Source organism: Nelumbo nucifera, chromosome 7 (genome assembly GCF_055504915.1).
Source record: "Nelumbo nucifera cultivar China Antique chromosome 7, China Antique-T2T, whole genome shotgun sequence".
Classification (NCBI taxonomy): domain Eukaryota; kingdom Viridiplantae; phylum Streptophyta; class Magnoliopsida; order Proteales; family Nelumbonaceae; genus Nelumbo; species Nelumbo nucifera.
Window position 1 is genome coordinate 10,440,071 of NC_142655.1, and position 27,377 is coordinate 10,467,447.

General features: G+C 38.4%; 2 protein-coding genes and 1 pseudogene across 2 annotated transcripts; all 3 read left to right on the plus strand.

Annotated features, from left to right (window-relative positions):
* Positions 1-2,288: 2,288 nt before the first annotated feature.
* On the plus strand, positions 2,289-9,735 carry LOC104608874 (uncharacterized protein At1g24485-like). The gene is made up of 8 exons (XM_010274994.2): positions 2,289-2,442; positions 2,540-3,080; positions 5,879-6,408; positions 8,404-8,545; positions 8,813-8,881; positions 8,954-9,025; positions 9,122-9,193; positions 9,564-9,735. The coding sequence occupies exons 1-8, from the start codon at positions 2,367-2,369 to the stop codon at positions 9,733-9,735; spliced, it is 1,674 nt and encodes a 557-aa protein (XP_010273296.1). The 5' UTR covers positions 2,289-2,366.
* A 3,342-nt stretch (positions 9,736-13,077) lies between these two features.
* On the plus strand, positions 13,078-23,087 carry LOC104608875 (uncharacterized protein At1g24485-like). The gene is made up of 8 exons (XM_010274995.3): positions 13,078-13,413; positions 13,523-14,057; positions 20,699-21,183; positions 21,792-21,927; positions 22,085-22,153; positions 22,255-22,326; positions 22,430-22,501; positions 22,620-23,087. The coding sequence occupies exons 1-8, from the start codon at positions 13,341-13,343 to the stop codon at positions 22,786-22,788; spliced, it is 1,611 nt and encodes a 536-aa protein (XP_010273297.1). The 5' UTR covers positions 13,078-13,340; the 3' UTR covers positions 22,789-23,087.
* LOC148790154 (putative LRR receptor-like serine/threonine-protein kinase At4g37250) lies at positions 15,837-17,339 on the plus strand (annotated as a pseudogene).
* Positions 23,088-27,377: the final 4,290 nt, after the last annotated feature.

Below are 27,377 nucleotides of genomic sequence, written 5' to 3' on the forward strand. Positions count from 1 at the left end.
CAAATCATAGACTTCTAAGATATTTTATGAGGTATTGGTAGGAATAGGGTTGAAGCTTGTTATATAAGTCATTGGTGATAGACACCCAACCTATGTGAAAGGAGATCTCTAGAATTAGGTTGAATGAGTAACAAGCTACTAGATGACTTGGGAATGCATTATCAATTTTTGACCCATTACAGATGCTGAAGTCCAAAAAACATCACCATGACTACTTCTCTCACCGCAATGCTCAGGTTATCCAATCATTCTTGTAACTTTGAATCTTATGGGAGATTGTTTGAGGGAGATTCAAAATTTCAAGAATCTCACCTCCTTTAATTTTTGCTTTTTGTCTTTTCTCTCTTATCTCTTCTTGCATGTAGGTGAAGAGCTCTTGTCCCACATTGGTTAAGAAAGAGATGGTTTTGAGTATATTAGCAGGTGTAGGTGTATGCGGGGGTGCTTTTCACACACGCGCACGCTGAGCCAAGTTGGGTCGTTTGTGGGCATGGGCACGGGTGCGGGTGTGGGTGTATGTGGGTGCCAGACCCTATCATCTTCCCTCTTTGACTGCTTGATTTATAACTGGTTTGGCCATTTAAAATTTTAATTTTCCTTTCTAAATGTTTTTTTCTTCGTATCTATTCTTCTCTATGTATCTTCGAATAGGTGCACTCACAACAAGAAAAAACATCTTTAGCAGCAGCTTTTGACCTGACTATTTGGTGACTACCGCTGGAATTCAATATTTCAAGTGGCAGTCATTTAAAATTATCGCTAGAGACCAAATGATTGCCACTAGATTTCCTCTCTCGCGCCTCTTCCCGCCATCTCTCGGTCGTCCTTCTCTCGCTCTCTCTCTCACTCAGTCGTCTCTCTCCTCTTTCTCTCTCTCTTCCTCTCTCTCTTAATCATCCCTCTCTCGCTCAATCATTATCTCCTTCTCTCACTCTCCCTCTCTCTCTCTCTCTCTCTCTCTCTCTCTCTCTCTCTCGCGTGCACGCACTCAATTGTTCTCTCACTCAGTCGTCTCTTTCTCGCGCTCGCGCTCTCTATCATTATCTCTCTCACACACATGGTCGCAAATCAGCAAAATTTTCTCTTGCGGTCTCCCTCTTAGGCACATCCACATCATTCAATTCATAGGTAAATATCTCTCTCTTCCCTCTTTGTGATTGATGATATATGTTGCCTCTTTTTCTCTATTTGTTAGTGTTGTCGCGTGGTTTGGCCGAGGGCAACGAGGTAAATTTACTTTTCAAGTTTCGAGAGTTATCCGGGGAACCTAAGGCTTCGAAAGAGGTTGACCGAAGCCGAGAACTGCAAACCGAGGTGAGGACTATGGTAGCCGAGGACTACTGGTCGAGGCGAGGTCCCTGGTGATCTGAGGCACTGCAAGACAGAGAGTGTCAGAGGCCTCGGGGTGGATACCCGAGGCGGAGGCTCCGACGCTCAAGTTACTATGAGGTGTGAAGCTGGGGGGAATGCGAGAGTGCTCCTGGAGAAAGTCCTTGGGTGCACCAGATCTCCTATAATTAATGCTTGGCAGGTAATGTGTGTGCAGGAAGTAAATGAGTGAGTAAATGTTGACGCTTAAGAAGGTATTTTTATGAAAGCACTTTTATCATAAAAGTACTTTTGTAAGAATACTTTCTTAAAAGTGCTTTCGTAAAAGTACATTTATAAAAGTGCTTTTAACAAAGTACTTTCATAAAAGTACTTTTCTAAAAATACCTTCATAAAAATACTTTTATAAAAATGTTTTATAAAAATGTTTTATAAAAATAATTTATTAAAAATTCTTTCAAAGAATATATTTTAAAAATTAAAAAAAATAAAATAAAAGACAAAATAATCACAAATACTTATTTAAGTACCTATTAGAGAAAAAAATGCCAAATGCTCACTATAAAATAATTACTTATTTCAAAACATAAACACTTAAAAAAATTGAATGCCAAATACGAATAATTACATCCCACGGATGGACTCTTGGATCCCATCGGAAAGAGCCAAGTCCAACTTAGTGACTAGTTGCCTATTGTTCAGCCGGGAATGATCGATATTGGATATAATATGTTAAAAACCGGGATCCAATGAGCGGTTTTACTCATTTTCACGGACTCAACCCCGGGTCAACACTTTATTATTAATCATTTATCATCATATGATAATGATGAAGACAACGTAGCTAAATCATTTATTTTAGGGTAGGCGTGACGATCTTTAATTTTAATACTAAACATCACCTAGACGGCTTCGGCGTCCACGCAACTGTAAATTGAAGTCAATCCGCCGAAACGCAAAAGAAAATTTGTGTTAAAAGCTCTGTCTGGGGTATCTGATCTCTCTCTCTCTAACTCTGCCTCTGCAGAGAGACCACCATGACTAACATTCTTGTTATTCTCCTGCAAATACTTTTGGGCCTCTTAGTCTTACTCATGCCAACACTGGCTGCCGGTAAGATTTTCTCAGCATCTAATATTTCCTCTTGTGTGATTGTCGATAATAATCCGTTCCGTTTCATTTACTTTCTACTCTTTGCGATTGAATGCAGTATTCCTGAGCATAGATTGTGGGTCCTCGGATTCGTTCACTGACGCAAACAATATCACATGGGTTGGAGATGAAACCTACATTAAAAGCGGTAAAAGCGAAAGTGTTCCGAGTGCAGTTAATTCATCAATTGCTCGTCAATACACAACTCGGAGAGTATTCCCCACCGGAAAGAAGAATTGCTACTCCATACAGGTGGGGAAGGGAGAGCGTGTTCTTCTCCGTGCACATTTTTACTATGGGATTAAAACGGATGAAACATCAACTGCACCGCAGTTTGATCTTCAGTTCGATGGCAACCCCTGGGCTTCAGTGTACAATATTAGTTCAGGCCTCCCCTTTTACAAAGAAGTGATGTATCTCACCAAGTTTGAAGCCATAAGCGTCTGCGTTTCTCGGAATGTGTTCAATCCGGATGACGTGTCATTTATTTCTACAATTGAAATAAGGAACTTGGATTTAGGCATGTATGGCAAACTTGGTGCGACTTATCCATTATTCACGAGAAGGAGAACAAACCAAGGCGGAGATAAAAATGTGAGGTATGTCTATGTCAAATGCAACATATTTTCCAATTTCTTTCATTTGTCGCAAATTCAAACTGTCTCTGTGGAGAATTTTAGATCTAGACAATGAAGAAAGAACGACAAGTAATGCTCATTTTTCTTACTAAACACAGACACAGTCTTCAGTTATTTGGAAAAAAGGGTTCTGTCGCATATATAGCAAGAGTTTCCCTTGGGCTTTGTTTGGGTTTTGGTATGAGAAGGGAAAATTTGAATATTCTAAAATATTTTTTTCTTTTTATGTTTGGTGTATGTAGACCTGGGAATTGGGTTGGGTGGGTCGGGTTTGGGTTGGATTGGGTCAAGTTACTTTGGGTCGGGTTGTCAAATGGTAGACCCTAACCCTAAATGTTCGGGTTAGGGTTGACCCATGGGTCAATTCGGGTCATCCTAAAAAATAAAGAAAAATTATATGAAAAATATCAAAATTAAAAGAATTAACCTTAAAATTCCAAATATAAAATAAAAAACTTGAACATTTAACAATTTAAAGAGTAAACAATAAAAGGTAAAGACTAAACAGAAAAAAATTAAAGAGTTGAAACTTCTAACAATGCATAAATAATCCTAATTAGACTTGACAATCGGGTCAGCGGGTTAACCCATAATCAAGGTCATTTTCACATTCGAGTAGCTAAATATGAGATCCTAACCCTATTTTTTCGGGTTGGATTGGATTAGGTTCACGGGTTGGGTCAACTTTTTGCCAAGTCTAGATATATGGGATGGAAAAAAGGTGAGATATTCCCTGGGAACAATCTCACCTTTGATACTTACCTTTGCACCTCACATCACATCACCATGTAATGGGAACAATCTCTCAAATACAAGTAGGGGGAGATGTTCCCAATGCACACTGAGATGTGCATGTGGGGCATGCAAGGCACTGATGTGACGTCTAATGTTTGGGATGTGGGTCCTACCATTTTGGTGGAAAACAAGTGGAAATGGATGGATAAACTTATTTAATAGAAAAAACACTTCCTTCTACTGCTCTTCAGAATTAATATTAAAGCCATGACTCATTAATAAATTATTAATTATTTAATTAGATAATAACAAAATAATTTAATTACAATTAACAAATGAATATGAATTAGTAAAACAAAAATGTTCATAATAAAATACTAAATAATAAAAAATATGATTAATTAATTAATTATTTCATAATTAACAAAAGATAGTTAATAATTGTTTAGTTATTAATTAATTAACTTTTTTTAAGCTTCGAATTCAATGAAGAGTTGTGGGAATAGTTGAATGATTAACCAAATTTGCTTAACCAATGGAGATAGGTTCTCTGTGGGACCTTAAATTTTTTTAATTATAAGTATTTTATTGAAATAGATTAAATAAAAACAAAGGAAAATTTATAATTAAAATATGATACTAAATATATTTTAATATATATAACATAATATATATAATCCGAATTGAGTTGGACAGGACTTCACTACCCATCCCTAGCCAAGGACGTGGCTTGGCGAACTAACCATGATGACATCCAATCTTTAATATCGTTGACCTGAATGTCTCTTATTCAAAGACAGAGAGCAACCTCTAGGCTCTAACGAAACTGGTTTCATAATGTCACTTCTTTTCCCATTTCTATATTAACAAAGCCCTTCTTTACTCCAATAAATGATGAATGTATCCTTCTGCCCCTCTTTACTGCTGCAAGTCAGCGCATTTGCCACATTAGATTAACAAAGGCATTGTTTGATGCCGCGGTATTGTGTGCCTGTTTCGAGTCTATGTAGGCGTTATATAAGCTTCAACGGTCAAAAACATATTTGGTAAGGAGTAAGGAGGATCAAAACTCAAAAGCACACCTCCTCAAGCGGTTGGGGACTCTCCTCTCCGTCTTTATTCAGTTGAAATGGGTCCTTACTAAAACGTCTTTCTTTCTGGGTTGGAGAAAATAAAAATAAGCATGTAGCGAAATAGAATAGAAAAGATTATGGATTGTGGCTACGCTCATGGCATTCTAAGTATGTGTTTAGTATCGGTGCTGCAGATATATTGATGTGTGGGTTGGAATTATTATATTTTCTGAGAAAATGGTGTTTTTTTTTTTTTCGTTAGGTAAGACATTTATTATAGGAGTAATAGTAATATTTTCTGTTTGATACCAGTGCTCTATATTTGTCTTTATTTTCAGCACTGATATCCATTATAGGAAGTTCACATCACATCCTCATTGGCAGCAATGAACTGCAATATTTGAAAACATCAAATTCGGTATTACTCCAAACTACGTCTTCTCGATTTTCATGGCATGATCTGAAGCACCGTTTTTTATGAAAAAACGATTCTAAATAATTAAGCATTTCTTAGAGCACCATTTTTTTTGATATAACACTGATATGTCATTGTTTTCTGGAGCAATGACATTAGTGCCAAATAAACGTTAAATTTTCAGGGATGACATTCAGCGTCTGTCATATGTTTTGTGATTTTTTCCCATCATTCATGTCTCTTTACAAACTGAGCCATTTCTTGTTAATTCATCTTCATTCATGGCAGTTTTCATCGGAAGTTCTGCCACAAAGAAGAGAATTAGGGCATCGACAGTCATTATGTTAGGGTTTTCTGCCTTTGTTCTCAGTTGAGCATGATTCAAACCTAGACAACCCTCATTAATTAGATGTGGCATTTTTAATGAATTAGACCGAGGAAAGACGCAATCCTTCATTAGCAACCAAAATTTTCCCTTGTTATTACTTAATTAGAAAAGAAAAAGGTCCTAACTTCCGAGTATTCTCTCTTTATAGGTTCCCAGATGATAAATATGATCGAGTTTGGGAACCAGGCGATATATATGATCGTTTTGCGCTCAGATATGCAGGAAGCACTGAATTGGTTGCGAACTATAGTGAAGTTATAATTGCAGATCTTCCAAATAAGCCTCCGAAATCTGTGTTACAGACAGAAATTAAAAGCTCAAATTCGTCTGATCCTGGTATTGCCATATGGATCGTTGATTACGAGGACATCGGTGAGGATGAGATCACACTGTACAGCGTTTTCTACTTCTTAGAATTAGAGCAGCTAAATTCCTCGGAGCAGCGATCTTTCTGGATTTATCTGAATGGCGGAAATATCACCAATCCGATAACCCCACCTTATGGAACTGCTTTGGAGATTGATTTAACCACAAATATATCCTATTCTGCCAATAAAATGGGTACAAGTTACGATCTTCTACCACCATCCGGCTCGACTCTCCTACCAATGGTCAATGCAGTGGAGATCTTTCAAATCGGCAACGCCCTAGAAGCTTCTGGAACAAATGGGACACATGGTGAGTCTTACTTTATAGACCCGTTTTCTTGAGTCTCTATACTGTTTGGGTATTTTACCATTTCTTTTCCTTTTATAAGCTTCTTTAGTTTTACAGAATTAACAACAGAAGGGAAAATTTGGATTAGTATCTTGTAGTTTGGGTCTAATGTTATTTTGGTCTTTGAATTTTAAAAGGAAACAATTAGTAACTGAATTTTTAAATATGTCAATTCAATATCTATAGTTAATTAGCGATTAAGTGGCATTTGAAAAGGATATAAATACCTTTTGAGTGTCATCTAATTTTCTTTATCAATTATTCAAATGTTGACGAAAAAGGATTTGAGGCTGTTATTTTTTTTGTCATGTGAGCATTCTGGTGACTACAACTTTTTTGAATAGAAGAGATAAGGATTTGAGGCTGTTATTTTTTTTGTCAATGTTTGATTGGTTGATAAAGAAAATTAAATAACACTAAAGAACATTTGTATATTTTTCAAATGCCACTTAACAACTAATTAATGGCAAGTAAAGCTTGAATTGTTGCATTTTAAAATTGGGGACCAAAATGACATTAAGACCAAAGTACAACATACTAATAAGAAATTTTCCCTTACTAAAAAGACTTTTTAACCCTTCACTACTCTTCAAATTTTCAAAGAGAATCACCGATGTTATCTAGTTCATTAGTCAATTGTAGTTACTCATATGGGGAAAACTAGCCTTCTTTGCCCTTGACTTCACTAAGTCCATTGGTAGTAGTACAAGAACCATTTACAAAAGCAAAGTCACTTTGAAAGTAAGCATTCAATCACCAATTCAAAAGAAGAATCTATCCCACATTATAAAGATTTGGTTCTTAGTTCAGTTAGAATTTTCTCCCTCTCTCTCTCTCTCTCTCTGGCTTAGGAATGACAATGGGAAGGGGTGGGTTGGGTTTTACTTGCCCCATACCTGACCCCGAATTGAAATTTCTTGCCCCAAACCCTAGTGGGTAGGGGTGGCCACAAGCCGAGCTCTTCATGAGCTATTCAAGCTCGGGTCAACTCGATTGAAATCGAGATTCGAACCAAGCTCAAGTCCAATTTACAAGCTCGTTTTTTAATCGAACTAAGCTCGAATAACTACATGCATAATAACAACAACAACAATATAAAATTATAGAAAATAATATATAATAAAAATATTATATATAATATTTTTGCTTTTATATAATAATAACTAATTATAATTCTTAATTTTTTAAATATCAAATAAAAATATATATATATTTTATTTTTATAAAACATTTTTCTTAGTCGAGCTTGAGCCAAGTCGTGCTCAAGCTCGAGCCTTGTATAGACTTGGCAAATTGAGCTCGAATAACTAGCTATTCGGCTTGTCTCTACTCAAATCTATCCCTACTAAAAATCTAAGCTCTATCCCCGTCCCTACAAAGAGCGGGGATCCCTGACTTTGCCCTGCCTCGCCAAAGTCATTCTTACTTGTATACTTATAAATTTATTATATTTTAATTTTTTGAAACCTACCTAAAACTATTTAATATTATGTAATATAATAGAGTATAATATAATATAATATAATATATATTAACATATATTATCAATTTTATATGAATTGTGTTATATAATATAGTTAGGGTGGGGTGGATAAATACCATCTCTGATCCTCAGAGTTTCAGGTTTTCTTGGAACCATAACCTGTGGTTTTAAAAACCAGCCGAGACCAAGGTGGATGGGGCGAAGCCCCACGGGGATAGGTCAAATTGCCATTTCTAGTCTCGCTACCGTTTTAATGGTTTTTGTATCAATAAAGGCTGATATATAATCTCATTGTATTCAGATTTTAGGTTATGATATAGAATTTTATTTAATTACAACTTCTTTATCTAAGTTGAAATTATTCGATCTAAAGCTTCGTAAAAGTGCCTTTTTTTATCATTCTCTACCTGAGATTTACAGGAATTGAAAATTAATTAATTTGGGCTTACTTTCTTCTTCATTTTTTATGTCAGTAAAGGTGCTATCTTTGCTACAAAAAACTTTTGTTCAACTTCAAGATTGGAGCGGTGACCCCTGTCTTCCAAACGATTTTCCCTGGGACTGGATCCAATGTACCTTTGGTTCTCGCGAGACAGCACCACAAGTAACTGCATTGTAAATCATGTTTCCCCATATTTTCTTTTTGTGTTTGGGCTGGGAATTAAAATTTTATTTTTGCAATATACCTTATATAGTTTTAGTTTTAGTGTTTTTTTCTGGAAGGCATATAGTTTTAGTTAATCACATTATTGAGCTATTTTTTTTTTCAGGTTTACCAACTATCTATCTTCTTTCATCCTTTATTTCTTTATAATTTTTCTTTTAACTATGTTCACAACTAAAGGAACATCGTTAGTTCTATTTCTTTTGAACAATTCATAGGTATCTCGGTAACTATGGACTACAAGGGTCTCTCCCAGATATTAGCCCCTTGGATACTCTCCAATTAATGTAAGTAATAAATTGGAAATTGCACTAATTTGTAGTTTTTTTAATAACATTGCCCTGATTTATGGCATGCAGAGACTTGAATAATAACAGTTTAAGTGGAGAAATTCCTAGATACTTGGCTAACTTTCCTAATTTGAACATGCTGTAAGTATTTCCTGCTGAGGGCCAATTTTTTCGTTTGGAATTTTGCATCTTTCTAACACTTCTTTTATTTGTTTCTTTTTCTCTTCGTTGTTGTAGAAATTTGGCAAACAACAACTTTAGTGGATTAATACCCTCTCCACTCACTAATAAGAGCAACTTAACATTGGTGTAAGTAGATCAATTGTCCTTGTTTTTTCTTGTCTTTATTGTTTCTAAGTCTCAGTTTGAAAAGAGCAAATATGTAAAGTGCAAAATCTTGTATGTATACTCAGTTTGAAACCATTCAGAAGGAGTACAAATACAAATGTGTAGAGCTTAAAACATTGTATTTTATATGTATTTATATTGTACAAATTTATATTTATACTCCTTTCAAACTGAGCCCTAAAAACAAATATATATTGTACAAATACATGCAAAATAATATAAAATACAAGATTTTACACTCTACTATATTAAAATTTATACTCCTTCCAAATTGAGCCTAAATAACAACAATAATATTGGCTTTCTCTGTCTTATTCTTTTTATGCTACAGTTATTCAGGTAACCCGAATTTATTATGTCCTCCCAATCGGTCGTCTTGTGATATTTCTGGTAATGGAACTTCGATTTTGCTACCCTCCACCAACAGCCAGAGCAACATCAGTAAAAATTTTCTGGTCACAATTGTGATTGTAATTCTAGTGTCGGTTCTTGTTTCTTATTGAAGTACCTGTAGAATTCTATAATGAATTAATTTTATCTTATAAAACTAATTAAATTAGAGACTTGAATTGTACAAAATAAATGACCAGGTCAATTGACAAAATCAATTATGTTTTTGAAATAATGATAAAAGTAATGAACGAGAAAGAACTTTAATTTTCTAGGACAAAATTGCCCTCAATTAAAAGACTCGTCACAAGACTTTTTCCCCTCTCATTCTTAGCATCTCTCTCTTCTATAACTGTCCAAATACTATTCATCTTCTTCTACCTTTCAACACTGAACCAGGTGCGACAACGATCATATTCTCTCCAATCCGATCTCTCTCTCTCTCTCTCTCTCTCTCTTTCATCATTTCTCTTTCTTTTCCCTTCTTTTCTCTTCCCTCTTCTTTCTTCACCTTCCTCTCATTCTTCTTTTCGGCATCACCATCAGACCATTTACCAGAAGCTGGTTCGATCAGCGGATTCCTCATCACCAATTCTGGCAATTTCCCCTCAGATCCTGACTGCTTCGTAATAAAATGTAGGGGATTTAACTTGAAAAGCACGAAAATGAAAATAAAAAAAACGAGAATGAAATGCAGTGAACAATAACAGAGCTTACCTGGTCGTATTTTGGCCTAGGTTCGTTTGCTACAGCAAGGGATACGACAATCTGTTTCGATTTGTTATTTGTCTTCAAGAAGAGACATCAGTCTGCAATATGATTAGCAAGGTGGTAGGAAGAAGTGTTGCTTCAGTCATAGCTCGTACTCAAAACTTATCAACCAGTGGTGCAAAACAACTGCCACTGCTACCAACGGCATCGCTTAGCAAGAGGTTCCGTGTATTATTGAGAAAAGACGAAATGGATAATGAAAATGGGTGCCAGCATCGTGGGACAATAAGGATTCTAGAAAAATGGTGATAAATCACCAAAGTACTTGTAATACTATACCGAAGTAGTGATAGTAGTGACGGGCCGAACCACCACTATACTATTGGTTATAGCAGCGAGCGGAGATGGGGGAGTGGGGGGGGGGGGATAACGGAGGGAGAGGGGAAGAGAGAAGTAAGATATAGAGTGAGAGAAGAGGGAATAGGAGAGAGATTGGAGGAAGACTTACCCAGGAGGGGGAAGACAATGAACAGTAATAATGGGGAAATTTGGTCAAAGAAAATATTTTTTTTATACCACTCACTGTTTATAAAATGTTTATCTTAAAAGCATAACTGATTTTGTCAAATGACCAAGGTCATTTATTTTGTAAAAAGTCCATCTTAAAAGACACTGTAGCTTTGGAGAAATCATGCATCAATCTATCTACCTACAAACTGCAGTGGGTAGGGGCTGTTTGATAACAGCCATTGGAGCTCCAAAATCTCCTTAAAAACCTATTCACTAAAGCACAAAACAATAAACCTTTCAGTTCAGCATCTTCAGCTCTTATTAAACAGCCCCTTAAATTAGTTGATTTGAGAGACAGAGAGAGTGAATCCAAATCCTGGAATGCTGTGGAGAAGAACCTCATACCATTGATTGTTATTGTTGTTATTGGTAGACAGAAGTTAACTGTTGCTAAACACATAATTGGAATTTCCAATAATGAATCAGGAAAAGGGAATGGACAAATCAACCTATATTTCTAAAAAATAAAGTAAGTAGTTAATAAATACAATCGAGGCCTTAATTTTCTAGATCCATAACCAACGTTGCTTTGAAGGTAAAGGTAAATCTATTAATACTGATCTTAGTTAAGTTTTGCAAGTAAGTTTAAACTAGCAATCAATTCTTTACTTGAGCAAATGAGCAGGTTGTGTTTGATCTAGGGCCCAGCGCTTAATTAATATTTGGGCCTCAATCCCAAGCATGGCTCAACTCGGTGAAGAACCTGGGTTCTCTAGCCTATGCAAACACAAGTTTCGAGCTCACATTGGTTCAAACTTGCTTGAGTTTGGGTCAGGATTGAATCAGCTTTAATTGGTTCTCAGTTGAGGTTGATCCACTCCAAACCATCGGCTAACATTATGACATTGCAACATTTGTAGAAATAGCCTTGCAGAGTTGGTTTTCAATTTTTCATCTAGATGAGCTTGACCCAACCCGGTACAATATCCCATTTAGTTTAGTTGGATTGGGTGGTATAGATTTGGATCGGTTTAGGCTGAGCTAGAACCCATACCAAAGCTAAGCCATTGACAAACCTAGAAAGATATCTAACTTCCAACCTGATAAAGATTTTTGAGAATGAGCACCCTCACATATTTATGCAATATCTTTCAGGGTATACTATCAAAAATATTTTTGCCTCTAATTTCTAGGCCAGCAATTTGGCTGTCTAGTTTACCCATAACATTATTCAATATTTAAAAATAAAAAACCATAAACCACTGTCTGGGTTGAAATGATTAGTGGTTCAATTGTCTAAATCGACGGTTTATTAAATGATTCAATGGTTTTTTTTAAGCAAATCCACTTGAGTGGTTCGACTGCCTTGGCCAACCACTGCTTTAAAGCCATGTGTTAAATGATAAGAATTTTAAAAAGCGAGCTGCTGCTCGAATCTTTGCCATTTACCCATTCAAAAGCTAAGTCAACAATTTATCATTATTTTTTGAGTCATTTACTAAAACAACCCTATAATTTTATGGATTAAAACTTAACTTGTATTTTTATATTTTATTAAAATACCTCTTATAATTTGCAATCAATTTATTTAATCAATTTTTCAATTAGATAAAAAGTAAAAAATAACAATTTTGACCCTCACATCCATTCAAATAAATTTAATAAAACTAAAAATGAAGATATCAATTTTGCCCCTATTAAAATACAAACAACCATTGGCCCTATTTGATTAATTTTGTTTTCTGTATGAAGTGTTAGAGTACTTTTGGAATAAATAATCATGCATCCATGCCTTTGAACATTTTCCAATATCATGTTATCATTTTTAGATGGCAAAACAAAAAATTCTCATTTCTTAACCAAAGATTGATTAAGTAAATAGGTGGCAAACTATAAGGATATTTTTTGTAAAATGAACTCTTAAAAATATAGGGGTGTTCTAGTAAATTAATGAACTTATTTTTTTTTTGTAGCAACTTGCTGGTGGTAGCTAGCTTCATCAAGTTGCTACCACTATCGGTACAAGCCATCCAATAAATTTATTGGCACTTTAATGCACAAATTAAATTATTGCACGTTGACTTGACTCTTGACTCATAGTGTAGGAGTCTCCTGCCTTAGAAACGGTGTGTTGGCAACGCAGTGTTTCTTAACTCAAGGTGTGTCTGATTATGGCCTTTCTGAGAGGAGAAAACCATGATCTGACTGCCAAAGAGCACCTCAGGCTCAGGACGCTAAAGACTCTCGTAAGTGATAGCTAAGACCAATTCAACTATAGGTCACAATCCTTTGAATATTCAAACATCGAGACATTTTTGTTTTTTTTTTGGCAAATATCATGACCATTGACGCAAGCAAATTTTAGTCAATCGGGCAAAACGCAAATCAAAATTATAAGTGTGGAATCGTGGAGACAAGCTAAAAGCTCAATCCGGCCGGGACCCGGACCTCTTTCTCAAGTCTCAAGTCTCAACCCCGGCTCTGTAGAGAGACCACCATGATCAACATTCTTGTTCTTCTCCTGCAAATGCTTTTGGGTTTCTTCGTCCTATCCGTGCCAACACTAGCTGGTAATTAAGTTCCCCTTCTCATGAGCAACTAATATTTCTTCTTGTGTGATCGTCCATAATAATCCATTCTCTGTTTCATTTGCTTTTCATGCTGTGCGATCGAATGCAGTATTCCTGAACATAGATTGTGGCTCCTTGGGTTCTTTTACTGACGCCAACAATATCACTTGGGTTGGAGATGAGCCCTACATTAAAAGCGGTAAAAGCGAAACTGTTCCGAGTGCAGGTAATTCACCAGTTGCTATTCAATACACAACTCGGAGAGTATTTCCCACTAGAAACAAGAATTGCTACTCCATTGACGTGGGGAAGGGAGAGCGTGTTCTTCTCCGTGCATACTTTTACTATGGGAATTGCAACAACAGTGAAACATCATCTACACCAACTTTTGATCTTCACTTCGACGGCAACCGCTGGGGAAAAGTGGACAGTTGCAGAACAGACCCATTTTACTACGAAGTGATATATCTCACCAAGTTTGATGCCATAAGTGTCTGTGTTGCTCGGACAAGTCCTGATCACCAACCATTTATTTCTGCAATTCAAGTAATAAGCTTGGATTTAGGCATGTATGGTGGAGCTGATCCAAATTATCCATTGTTCTTCAAACGAAGAATAAACTATGGCGGAGATAAAACTGTCAGGTACGTTATGTCATATGCCAAGTCATGCATATCTTCTTCCAAATTCTTTGTCCGTATTTAGACTTTGGATTAATTTGGGGGCTGGGAAATGGGGTGGAAAGTGGAAACCGTTTTGGTGGATCCAAGAATTACTGCCCTCAAGTTCTCAACCCCAGATTGTTTATGACTCAACTGAAATCGGCGGATTTGAGGATCCTCTGTTTTTGCAGGTCCGGATCTCCTACCCACACATGAGGAACATCTCATGCTAGCTCTTGCATGTTATTAAGCATGGGAGATGTTGAGATGTTCCTAATGCATGGAAATAATGTTTCTGACTCCGGATCTTCTGCCCACTAGAACTTTGCCCATGCCTACCCATAATATACTACCCCCGTGAATTGGGAACATCTCCCCCTGCATAGTACTATGCACAGAGGATGAAATGTTCTCCATGTGTGATTGTGATAAACTCAATGTTTCTCATGTGTGGCTGCAATCTCATGCGGATAAGGGTAGGTGTGGGTAGAATCAGCTTGGGTAGGAGATCCGGACTTCAAAAAAAGCGGGTTGGAATTTTGGATCAGACTTCTGACATAACCTAACCTGGGATTCTACATGGGCCACGGTTAGATTTCATGTCCACTGGGTTTATGCCAAAAGCCCCATGCTCTTCTATCTTTTGGGCTGGGTCTGGGTCCATAATCTAGGTTTAGCCCGATTTGTAGCTCAGCCCAAACTTGATTCACTACATGATCGTACTTGAATATCCAAATTTAATCTGCAACTATTTCATTGTGTTTAAAATGATTAAAAAAATTAAAAAATAATCAAAAGAATAGTTATTTTTAATTTATATATAATAATGTATATAAATACAAAGTATTAAAATTACGAATTATAAACTTTATATAATTATATACAATATATAAATAATATTTTTTGTGGGACATTGTATGTGGTTGAATCTCCATCTGATCCAATTGCCCAAAAAATTTCAGGATAATCAGATTCAGAGTCAGAATGCTGGGATCAATTGACAGCCTTTAAATTACTGGTGCTAAATAAGTTGACGGCATTTCATATTGGGCCTAATAGGCATACTACAAACTGACCACCTAACTTGGCCAAGGCCCGAGCCCACCTAAGTCTAATGTGTGTTAAATTTAGGGTAAACAACGAACACCTCCCCTGAAGTTTATAACAATCATACAAATCTCTCTTATAGTTTTATTTTAACAAAAAATCTCCCTTTTATTTATGATAAAATTAACAAATACCTCCCTTCCGTTCAATGATCAAAACAGAAAACGTTAAAGAAATGATCATTTTTTTAAATATCTATTTTACCCTTTTCGAACACTGCTCATCTTCTTTCCCGTTCAAAGCCAAAAGCAAAGGCAGTGGCGACACCCCTCTAAATCCGATCTCTTCCTCTTCTCTAATCTTCTTTGGCTTCTTGTTCTTTTCAGTTATTCTTGTTCTTCTTCTTCCTTTCCTTCTTCTTCTTCTAGCATTGTCCCCTTCCATTGCCCTTGTTTTCTACCACCACCTCTGCAACTCTCAGCAACGGCGGTACTTCATGCGAAACCTCTCCCTTTCCACCATTCTCTCCCTCTTAATCTCTCTTTCCTATTGCCCCTCTCTCCCTCAACATAAATCAATCGAAAAGGCACTATTCCTCTCCTTCCCCGTTCGTTCGAACCTAGAAGCAGATCAATGGCGGCGACACCCCCTCTCAGCTACTCCCTTCCTCCCTCTCTCCCTTTCTCTCATTTTCTTCTTCTTCTAGTCAGTTAACCCCCTGTTCTTTCCAACAACGTAATTTCAGGAGAATTACCGAAGACAATCCGAGGGTTGAAGAACCTTGAGTTTTTTAACCTTTCTGCTAATGCCTTGGCGGGAAAGATTCCTCAGAACCTCATCACTGCTCCTCGAAATCTTACAGTCGTTTCCTTGAGCAATAATTACTTCTATGGCGGTGTTCCAAGTGTGTTCGAAGTCGTTGATCTGTCTTCCAATCTGATTAACGGGTCGTTGCCGCTAGATTTCGGTGGAGTCAGCCTCCGTTACTTGAACTTCTCGTACAATAGGCTCGTCGGAAGGATTCCACTGGAATTTGGGAAGCAAATCCTAGGGAATGTCACACTTGACCTCTCGTTCAATAATTTCACAGGAGAAATCCCGGAAAAACGTAGCTTTTCTCAATCAGAAAACGGAATCGTTTGCTGGCAACCCAGGTCTATGCGGGAAGCCACTAAAGAACCTGTGTGCCATGACTTCCATTCTTTCTACTCCACCTAATGTCTCTGAAATTACTTCTTCTCATGCATTTGCAACTATTCCGAACACCATAGACTTGACACCTATAACTGGGTCATCTGGAACAATGAATGGGACTCAATAGCAAAGGCAAAGGGGTCTCAGACCAGGAACAATTGTAGGCATCATCTTTGGGGATTTGGCTAGTATCGGAGTTCTGGCTATGATATTCTGTTATGATTACCAAATAAGGAAGAGAAGGAAGAAGGTGGTCAGAAGTACAGGAAGCGCAGAGAAGAAAGACGAAATGGATGGGAAAGATATCTGGCCTTTGTCATCAACGGAACCGAAAGGGCTGGCGTGCTGGTGCCTGGGAAAGAAAAATAACGATGGCGAAGAGATGTCCGAGCTGACGAGCACCGATAGTGACGAAGACGAAGACTGAAAAGGTGGGTGATGAACAACAGAAAAAGCAACAAGAACAAAGGGAGGGTCTCTAGTAACTGTAGACGGAGAAACGAAGTCGGAACTGGAGACTCTGTTGAAAGCATCGACTTATATATTGGGAGCGACTAGTTTGAACATAGTATACAAGGCTGTGCTGGAGGACGGGATGACGCTGGCAGTGCGAAGAGCCGGTGAGAGTGGTACAGAGAGATATTGAGATTTCGAGAATTAGGTCAAGCTTATATAGCTAAATTGTGCCATCCCAATCTGGTGCGCATACGAGGGTTCTACTGGGGTTCCGAGGAGAAACTCATTGTCTACGATTACGTCCCTTGTGGCAGCCTTGCCAACTTCAGTTATAGTAAGTTCCTTCTCTTTCTCTCTTCGTTGTCTAATTGCTTCTCTCAGTCTGTTTGGTGCATAGTAGCAAAAACTAGTAAGGTTGTACATGTACTAAAATGCATGGTAATGCTGGTTTCACTGTGTAAAGGCACAACCGGTGGAACTGAGAAGTTCTTCTCAATTCCCAGAAAGTCAACTGTCCGTGGTAGGCTATCGGCCAGGCTTTGCAAAGCCCCCTGCAGCCAACGATAGCAAAAAGTTTATGATTGTCAGAAAATGAAATGCAATGCCGCCCATTACAAGATAATATGGGCTGATTTGGTTATCTGTTCTGTTTTCATTGGAAATGCATTGCTCTTTCTCCTGTCCTAATTTGGACTGCCATACCGCTGTCACCAGTGCCGCCGTTGCTTTTGCTTTTGGGTTCAAAGGGAGAAGAGATGAGCAGTGTTTGAGAAAGGGTAAAGTAGGTATTTTGAAAAAATTATCATTTCTTTAATGTTTTTCGTCTTGGTCATTGATGGAAGGGAGGTACTTGTTAATTTTATCAAAAATAGATGGGAGGTTTTTACTAAAATGAAACTATAGAGGAGGATTTTACTAAAATGAAACTATAGAGGAGGTTTTTATGATTGTCAAAAACTTCAGGGAAGGTTTTTATATTTTACCCTTAAATTTAATTCGGGCAGACTCATATGGACCATTAAATACTTAAACACCCCCTAAGGTTTAGAGAATAGACACAAACCTACTTTACTGTTTAATCCATTCACATGTAATGCCACATAAGACTTATTTCTTCAAAATGCCTAAACTATCCTTTTATGGTCGAAAATACCCTTCACTTTTGCAATGGCATCAAGATCCCTACAACTTAGGAAGTGCAGAGCTCAAAGACGAAACCCTACAACATGACCATCTTCAGTTTGGTTTTTGCAAGCGATTCCGAAACTCTGTAATTGACCAATGGTAGAATCCTTCAGTTCGAGAAAGAAAAATATTCAAGGAATGGGGTACAGGGGTTTCCTTTACCCTTCTTTAGGTCCTTGGAACTGGCACCATCCCTAGGCCCAGCGGTTGTTGCAATCTTCTCCCATCTCATTGAAAATCTTTTGGAAATGCCTTGAAAGCATTGAGGAGAGAGAGATTCTCTAGAGCTCCAATTTGGACCCTTGCTTTCTTTCTTAGCTTTGACACTATCTGTATTGAGCCACTGGGAATTTCTCCATCAATGGCTTGAATCCACATGTCCAAAGGTTTCTACTACAAAAACTGGGAGAACAAATCCCCACCACCTAGTTTCTTCTCGACGTCAACTCCGTTGTCTTAATCACACTATCTAACCCATGTGGCCCTCTAAAAGCCTCGACAATCAACTCCCACCATCTCCTCCATTTCTAAACTGAATTCATTGCTAGCTATTTGCATTTAGTAATTTATGAAATTCTATATCAATATTGCATATAACAATTGTCTACTAATTCTTTGTTCGTCCTTTATATATGCTTCAAATAGAGAGAAACTGAATTGCTTTTAATTAAGCTTTGGCACCAAAATGAGGGTTGTCATGTCTACCAGAGTGTGTGAGTTGAGCATAGAAGTGGGTTACAAGGAACCCATTCTGTAGTTAAAGCAAAAGATCGAACAACTTTTGGGTGTTCCATTTGCTTCATAAACTCTTGCACCATGTGAGTCGGAGTTCATGGATGAACTTGACATGGAAGATTATCCGGTTGTTGTTGATGGAACAAAAATACACCATACCATTGCACCGCTTCAATTTCCTCTAGAAACTAGTAGCAAAATCCAAATTACTATCATTATAGTAGCAACTCCCACCGTCTTGGTCCTCCAACAGGGTGCTTCGACATATGTTTCTACAGCAAAGTGTAATCCTCATCGGTCCACTCCTTTTCTTCCTCAATCACGGACTCATTACCCTAGGGAAAAGTCAAAAAGCAGAGCTGTTTTAGTTCATGGCAACAGGAACATCATTGAAGCTACATATATCAATGGAGCTCCCACCCATAATGACATTCTAAATGGGATTTAACATTGCCATGGGCTATTGCTCCACACCACCAGCTGGTACAACCGTACAGGCATGTTCAAAACATGTTATGGGATCTCTTCCTTCACCATCACATGTTCAAAACAAGCATCACCGCCATCTTGATCGCTACCAAAATTCTCACCCAAGACTGCTTTCACTCCAATTTTACCTTTTCTTTGAGAAATAAAAAAGGAACAAAATATAGTAAACTAATCCAGACTCAGCAATTGTCTCTTTCTTCACTAGAGACAACAGTTCGGTTTCACAGGTGATTCTGAAACCCTGCAAATCAACCAATAGGAGGAGTTGAAGTCTTTAGTCCGGTTTTTTTTTCCATTGTTTTCATTTTCCTTCTCTTCTCCCCACCGATTTCTGTCTCTTTGATTCCGTATGGATACAGAGCACCGCCCCACCACTACAGCTCCTCTTGCTGGGATTTGCAGTGATCACCGGAGATCTTGTTGGAATTTCTAGTAGTCATCTTCTCTGGTGTGTTTTTGCAGCGGTCATCATATTACCTCTTTACTTAATGGAAGGGCAGTAAGGTATTTTTACCTTTTCTATCCATATTTAAAAGGGTTGTCAATTGTCGGAAATATCTAGGGTATTTTACATAATTTCTTAAATAGTAGGATAAATTTGTTTTCATTTACTTAACCTTAGGGGGTATTTAAGTATTTAACCCTTAACTTTGTTTTGACAAAACCAAAAGGTGTTATACACGCCTGGGGTAGTATGTCCCCAAAGATCACAGACAAATATACCTTAAATCCCAAAGCAAACTATTTATATGCACAGTCCTACCCACCATAGCTTCACTAACCAATCCACAATCTTCTTAAGGCAGTGGAGTCTCTTTCAATGATGATAGGGAATCCTTGAAATTGATGGCAATGCTCAACGCTTCCCAGGCCACCCAAGCCTCTGCAACATTTATAGAGGCAAAACCGATGCAATACGCTTCAGGTCACAAATAATCCCACAGTGATCTCTAGCAATACAGAACCTTGTAATTTAGGCCTGTTCTGCCTAAATTACACCCTCTTGTATAACTTTTCTCACTAAATATTGCTTAAGGCTCAGTTTTTAAAGGAATATAAATATAAAAATGTAAAGTGTAAATACATTATAATATAATACAAAATACAAGGTTTTGCATTATATATATATATATATATATATATATATATATATATTTGTATTTGTGTTTCAAACTGTGTTTAATTGCAGTGCAAATTCATTTGCACTGATGCAAAACTATGATAATACAAATAATTTGAGTACAAATTTTGATTTATTTTTGTTTTAAATTTTATTTTACATTACAAATAAAGTACAATAAGATCCAGAATAAAATAAAGTAAATTCCAAAAGGACCAAAACAAAATCAAATCAAAGCTTGCGTTTTTTTTCATTTGCACTCCCATGTATTTATACTAGTGCAAATAAAACTAGACTGCAACCAAATACAGTCTAAAGTGCGAAAAATTCTAAGTATGGTCGAATTTGGAATGCCCATCGATAAATATGATCGAATTTGTTGTTTTTGATTTTGCAGGTTCCCCATCGATAAATACGATCGAATTTGGTATGACCATCCAACCGCCGAAGGTTTCGTTACTGCGAAAAGCGACACCAGAATTGTGGCTACAGACCTTCCAGATAAGCCTCCAGAATTCGTATTACAGACGGCACTTTACAACCAAAATTTGTCCGGTTCTTTTTCCTTAACATTCTCTAATCTGACAGCCACTAAGATGTACACCATTTTTTATTTCTCCGAACTGCTAAACCTCAATTTCTCGGACAAGCGTTCCTTTTCCATTTACATCAACGGTGAAAATATTTCCCATCCCATAATTCCACCTTATAAAAGTGCTTTAGAGCTCAACTTCACTTCAAATACATCTGCATACGAGGGTGGATATAATGCAACGTACTACTTCTACCGCACATCCGACTCCACTCTTCCCCCAATACTCAATGCGCTGGAACTCTTTCAAGTGGGAACCCCACTAACAGATGGAACAGATAATAGACATGGTGAGTCCACTTTCCCATTCTATTATTGCCTCTCTACTCTTCTTACTTACATTTCCAGACTGATCATGGTTCTATACGTACAAGGCAAAATTACCTGAAGAAGCTGTAGGGGAAGTTTCTAGACCATCTCACAAACTAGAGTAATTTTCCTTTGGGAGTACATGGTGAATGTGAACTTAGGGGAGACATAGTATCCCCTCTAACTCCATCTGTGAAAAAACAGGGGGAAAATAACTCCATCTGAATTTCACAAATATGACACAGATACAGAAGTTCTCCTCGGCAAAGGAGCAGCTTGACTATGCATCCCCACAAGTCCATAACCATAACCATCAAATAGTTGCATGTATACTTTTTTTTTTTGAAGAGGATTGTCCTTGTTTTTCCTCTGGAAATTGTTCACAGCTTTAATGGTCTTTCAATCTATAAGGACTTCATACGTTTTCTTGTTGTATTGAGATAATGATTTTGGATTTTGTCTAATTATAGCTTCCACTGTATTTAGGTTGAAATTCATCCCTCTTATTTTTCATTTTCTATGAAATGTCATTGAATTTACAGGAACTAAATATTAATTTGGGTTTGCTCTTTTCTCTTTCCTATGCCAGTGAGAGTGCTATCTATGCTACAACAAACTTTTGTTCAACTTCAAAATTGGAGCGGTGATCCCTGTCTTCCAAACGGTTTCCCCTGGGACTGGGTTCTATGCTCTATCAATACCGAGACACCTCAAATTACGGCATTGTAAATCTTGTTTCTCCACATGTTTATTTTCATTATTTTCTGGTTTATCAGCTATCTATTCTTTTTCATCATTTAGTTTCTTTTATTTTTTTTCTGCTAAATTTGTTTACTACCAAAGGTAATTATTTTTACTCATTTTCTTTCAAACAATTCATAGGAATCTCAGTAACTACGGACTTCAGGGATCTCTCCCAGATTTTAGCGCCTTGGATACTCTCCAACTGATGTAAGTAGTTAAATCAGAAACAAAGAACTGTACAAAAAGCAAACAAGTGGAAATTTTACTAATTTGCATTTTGTTTTATCATTTCTGCTTATCGTTTGCAGAGACTTGAGTAATAACAGTTTAAGTGGAGAAATTCCTAGCTTCCTGGGAAACCTTCCCAGCCTAAATATGCTGTGAGTATTTCATCACTTTTCCAATTTTGTTGACTAATTAATTATCTTTGGAACTTTGTATTTCTTACTTCTTTTATTTTCTTTTATCTTGTTTTTGTTATAGAAATTTGGCAAATAACAGCTTTAGTGGATTAATACCTTCCTCACTCACCAACAATAACAACTTAACACTGGTGTAAGTAATTCCAGTGCTCTTGTTTCTATTGTCTTTGTTGTTCCAAGCAGCAACAATAACATTGACACAATATCGCCATCATCGTCAACTTAGATTTCATTTTTTTTTCATGCTGCAGTTATTCAGGCAATGTTGATTTATGCGCTCCCAATCAGTCGTCTTGTGATAAATCTGTAAATGGAACTTCGAATTTGCCGCACCCCACCAACAGCCAGAGTAGCATCAGTAAAAATCTGCCAATCACAATTGGAATTGTAATTTCAGTGTTGGTTCTTGTTTCTTATTGAAATAAATACCTGTAGATTTCTACAATGGATCAAGTTTACTTTAGCTTGTAGAACTAATTAGCTAGATTAGAGAGTTGAGATATTAATATCAATTGGCAAGAAGAGAAGTTAAAAGGTGCTGTTTGAGAAGAAAATGCATCAATCCATATTTGTAAACTGAAGTGGCTGTAACAGTGTTTCCTCCTACCCATGTGGAGCTTTGTTGAGAGAATTGAAGAAAGAGAGAAAGAGTCCAAATCCTAGAATTCTGTGGAGAAGAACTTCATGCCTACTGAATGTTTTGTTGTTCTTACTTTATAACCAAAACTTGTCAGTGTTGCTAAAACCATCTTTTCGATTTCCAATAATCAATCACGAAAAGGGAATATGATCAAATCAACCTCATACCCATTAATAGGTTTGGATCTTTAGAAGCTGTCATGTAAATTACGCACATTGCTTAAGCCTAACAAAAACCCATGACAGCAGTTCTAATCTACTACGCTAAAATAGACAATTTTTTTCTGAGTTGTTTGGACGTTTCTTCTTTCACGTTTCAAGCTTTCAACAGATTTTTTTTTTTTTTTGTCAGAAAGCCTTCGGCACTTGGAAGTTTGAACCATAATTAAGAAATTATGTAAGCTATTGGAGTAATAGTATATAATAACAGTTCTTCCAAGCCTTATCTAGGCCAACTCCATGAATCTTGTTTCACTATTTTGTTAAGTTTAATGTCTTATCTAATATGGTTAAATTATTGATGCACAACCCAATGTATCATTACTCATATATTAATTATATATACGATCTATAAATATTTCATACCTATAAAATTAAATGACAGAATTTTTTGTAATGTAGCAAAAGTACACGAACGTGAGAGGCTTGATCCATCTAAAAGCATTATGAGTTACAAACACAGCATTTTTCTCTATTTTTGGTAGAATACAAACACGTAGCATGTGTAAGAACTAAAAATGAAATATTTTCTAATATGCCAAAGACAGCTAAGATGATGAGTTTAATAGTAGTGGTTTTTCCTCCAGTTGTGAAATGATCATTCCCTAAACTCCTAGGCCCGGTTGAAGTTGATGTTCCACTCCATAGACAATAAGGTTCATCTATTATGTATTCCACCTCTGGGATGTTCGGTTGAATTTGAGAATGCCCTTTTACGCTCCTTAAACCTTCAAGCTCCAATGCAATGTAGGCCTTTCCTTCCCATTTAAATTTAAGCATCTCTTTGCAAGGTCAGCAATTTTTTGGAGCTCCTCTTTTCTACCCTCTTTTATAACATGAGTATCAAGAATATAAAAAAGATGGTTCTCCTCCATTGATGAAACAAATTATGTGACCAAGTTCTTCCCTTTTGCTTGTCTAGTAGATGAAATTGGCTTCTCCCTGTTAGAAGCTCTGCAAGAACAACCCCAAAACTATAAACATCACTTTTATTTGTGAATTGACTAGATTGAAAATACCCAGGGTCCAGGTATCCAAAGGTCCCTTGTACAACTGTTGTTAGATGAGTTTTATCAATTTCAATTGACCTTGAAGTCACAAAATCTGAAACTTCAGCTCTACATTATCATCTAAGAGAATGTTTGAAGATTTGATGTCTCTATGATAGATTGGTACAGAAGCTACAGAATGTAGATAAACAATTTTCCTTAAACTTCGGTTGTAATTCTTAAACAGTTGTTCCATGACAATGGGACATCCTCACTTTGATGATGGATATTGTAGGAGAGTGTACCTAGAGATGTACTCATAAACTAGCAAAGGAATTTCTACCTCGAAGCATCAACCTAACAATTTAACCACATTCTTGTGATTGATCTGAGACAGTATAACAACTTCATTTATGGTTTGATCAAGTTGGCTTTCATCAACCATTTTGGATTTTTTGATTGCCACGATTCATCCATCTGGTAACATATCTTTGTATACAGTACCTTGACCCCCTTGACCAAGAATTCGGTCCTCATTATAATGATCAATTGCCCTTTTAACTCTTATGCAGTAAAAAGCATTATTTTCTCAACATTACTGATGTAGGCACTTTAGGCAGGCCTCCGGAGTGTCGGCATGTGGCCAAGGGCAGAGCCAATAAGTGCATCTCACAAGGCGGAGGTCGGCGCCCAATGCGGGACCAATGGCGCAACCTTATGCGGTGAGCTTGGATGACTTCCCTATCAGGGCCAGATCACATCCTGACTGTCGACATGCGTCCGCCTACAAGCAACCTCAAGTATAAATAGGGCATGACTCCTCCAAGGTAAGGGGTAGACTCTCATATGCCCACTCTCTCTTGCTCTCTAGCTTTTGGGCGACCTCGTTCGAGCTCCTCAGACTTCATTCGCCCTCTTTGCTATGTCCTCACTAACTTGACCGTCAAAATCCCCGCCTCGGGTTATCACCCGGGGCCTCTAATGCTCCCTTCCTTTGTGGTACTTGGCCCCAGCCGACCTTAGCTGACCTCGGTCAAACTTCACCAGCCCTCAACCACGACACACTTTGGGTCCCTCTGGCCCTTGGTCTTAGCACACCCTCAAATCCATCCACTAGCCAGCTTGTCTAGGAAGCAAAACATATCTACTGTGTTGTCCTTGGCCAATCCGAGCATCATCAATTGGAACCGTCTTTGTGAACGAATGCTAAGGCTCTGCCCCCCTAGCACTACGATTCAACTTCCAATGGAATGGAAAGAAACAAGAAAACTATGCAGAACTTGGTCACCAGGGACCAACTCCAAACAATCCTCGACCGGCTTGACCACCTCGCATAGAGGCTGGATGAGGTGGGGCGACCGACAGGAGGCCGCCCCGCTGGAAACCTAGGGCATAGCCACAGACGCCCCTCGTGGGCTCCGCTGGTTAAGTGCCCTATTGAACCTTACCGGGCCGACCCCTCAACGTCTGGCGGAAGCGGCTAAAGTGTGAGTCAGCCACCGAGAATCCTCCACCCTCCTGACCAAAGGAAGAACGAATCAGTACGGTCTTGCAACCGATGTCGAAGCCAAGGATACTGCCACCAACAAGAAACACCACCTCCACCTCGCACCTTGGACCTCTAAGACTACCTTGACGACCGATGAGCCAAAAGGAATCGAGACATAACCAGCCCGTCCCACTGCCGAGGAGACCAGGATAAAGCCGAGGTACCCATCGGCCAACAAATCACCAACCTACAGGCATAGCTTGGAGCAGTGAAGGATGAAATCTAGCAAGTCAAGGAGAGTTGAGGTGACACCTCAGCAAGTCAGTATCCCTCCACCAGGATGGACGCCTTCACTGTCGCCATCTCCTTGAAACCTCTTCTGCATCATTTCAAAGCTCCCATACTGGAGACCTACGATGGTGCCTTGGACCCAAACGAACACCTAGAGAGCTTCCGAGCACTCATGCTCCTATACGAGTATTCCAACATATTGATGTGCCAAGCTTTCCAAGCGACCTTCAAGGGGACAGCTTGACACTGGTTCTCTGAGCTCCCACCTTGCTCCATCAGCTCCTAGGACTAGTTCTCTAACCTTTTCCTCGCCCACTTCATCAACAGCCGACGATGCTAGAAAAGCGTCATCTCACTCATGGTCGTCCGACAACGACACGGTGAGAGCCTTTGGTCCTACATCGACTGCTTTAAGGAAGAAGAGCTCAAGGTCTGTGACCTCAACCCCATGGTCTCCATGCATGCAGCAATCCAAGGCTTCCTCCCCGAGTTGGCCATTAAGTGCTCTATCGCTAAGATGTCATCCAGAACCAAGGTGAAATTTTTGAAAAAGGCACAGAAGTACATCGCTGCCGAGCAAGCCTCAGCTGATGAGCACCGAGGTGGAGAGGCCAATCGTGACCATGGCGACCACTGACATGAAGACAGTCATGGTGACGATAACAACAAGAAGCCGCCGGCCTCATCCTATGACTAGTACATGCCACTCAACTCCACTCGAGCGCACATCCTCATGCAAGTAGGAGGGGAGGAGTACTTGAAGTAGCCTGGGAAGAGAAAGAGGAATCTCAAGAGGGGTGACCTAGCAAAATACTACATGTTTCACCGTGGCATCGACCATGACAATGACTGTTACGACCTCCAAGACGAAATCAAGTCCATCCACCGTAGGCAATAAGCACATGGCGAGGCAATAAGCACGTCAATACATGGCCAAGGGCGGAGCCAATAAGCGTGTCTAGCAGGGTGGAGGTCGACGCCCAGCACAGGACCAATGGTGCAACCCCACGTGGCGAGCTCGGATGACCACCCTGTTAGGGCTGGATCACATTATGAACGTCTGTATGCATCCACCTACAAGCGACCTCAAGTATAAATAGGGCATGACTACCCCAAGGTAAGGGGCCAAACTCATCTCCTCAAACTCTTTTGCTCTCTAGCTTTCGGATAGCTTTCGGACAACCTCATCTGCCCTCTTTGCTATGCCCTCACTAATTTGATTGTCGGAATCCCCACCTCAGGTTATCGTCTAGGGCCTCTAACGCTCCTTTCTTCATAGGTACTCGGCCCCAGTTGACCTTAGGAAAACTTCACCAGCCCTCGATCGCGACACGGGTCCCTCTGGCCCTCGACCTCAACACACCCTCGGATCCATCTACTAG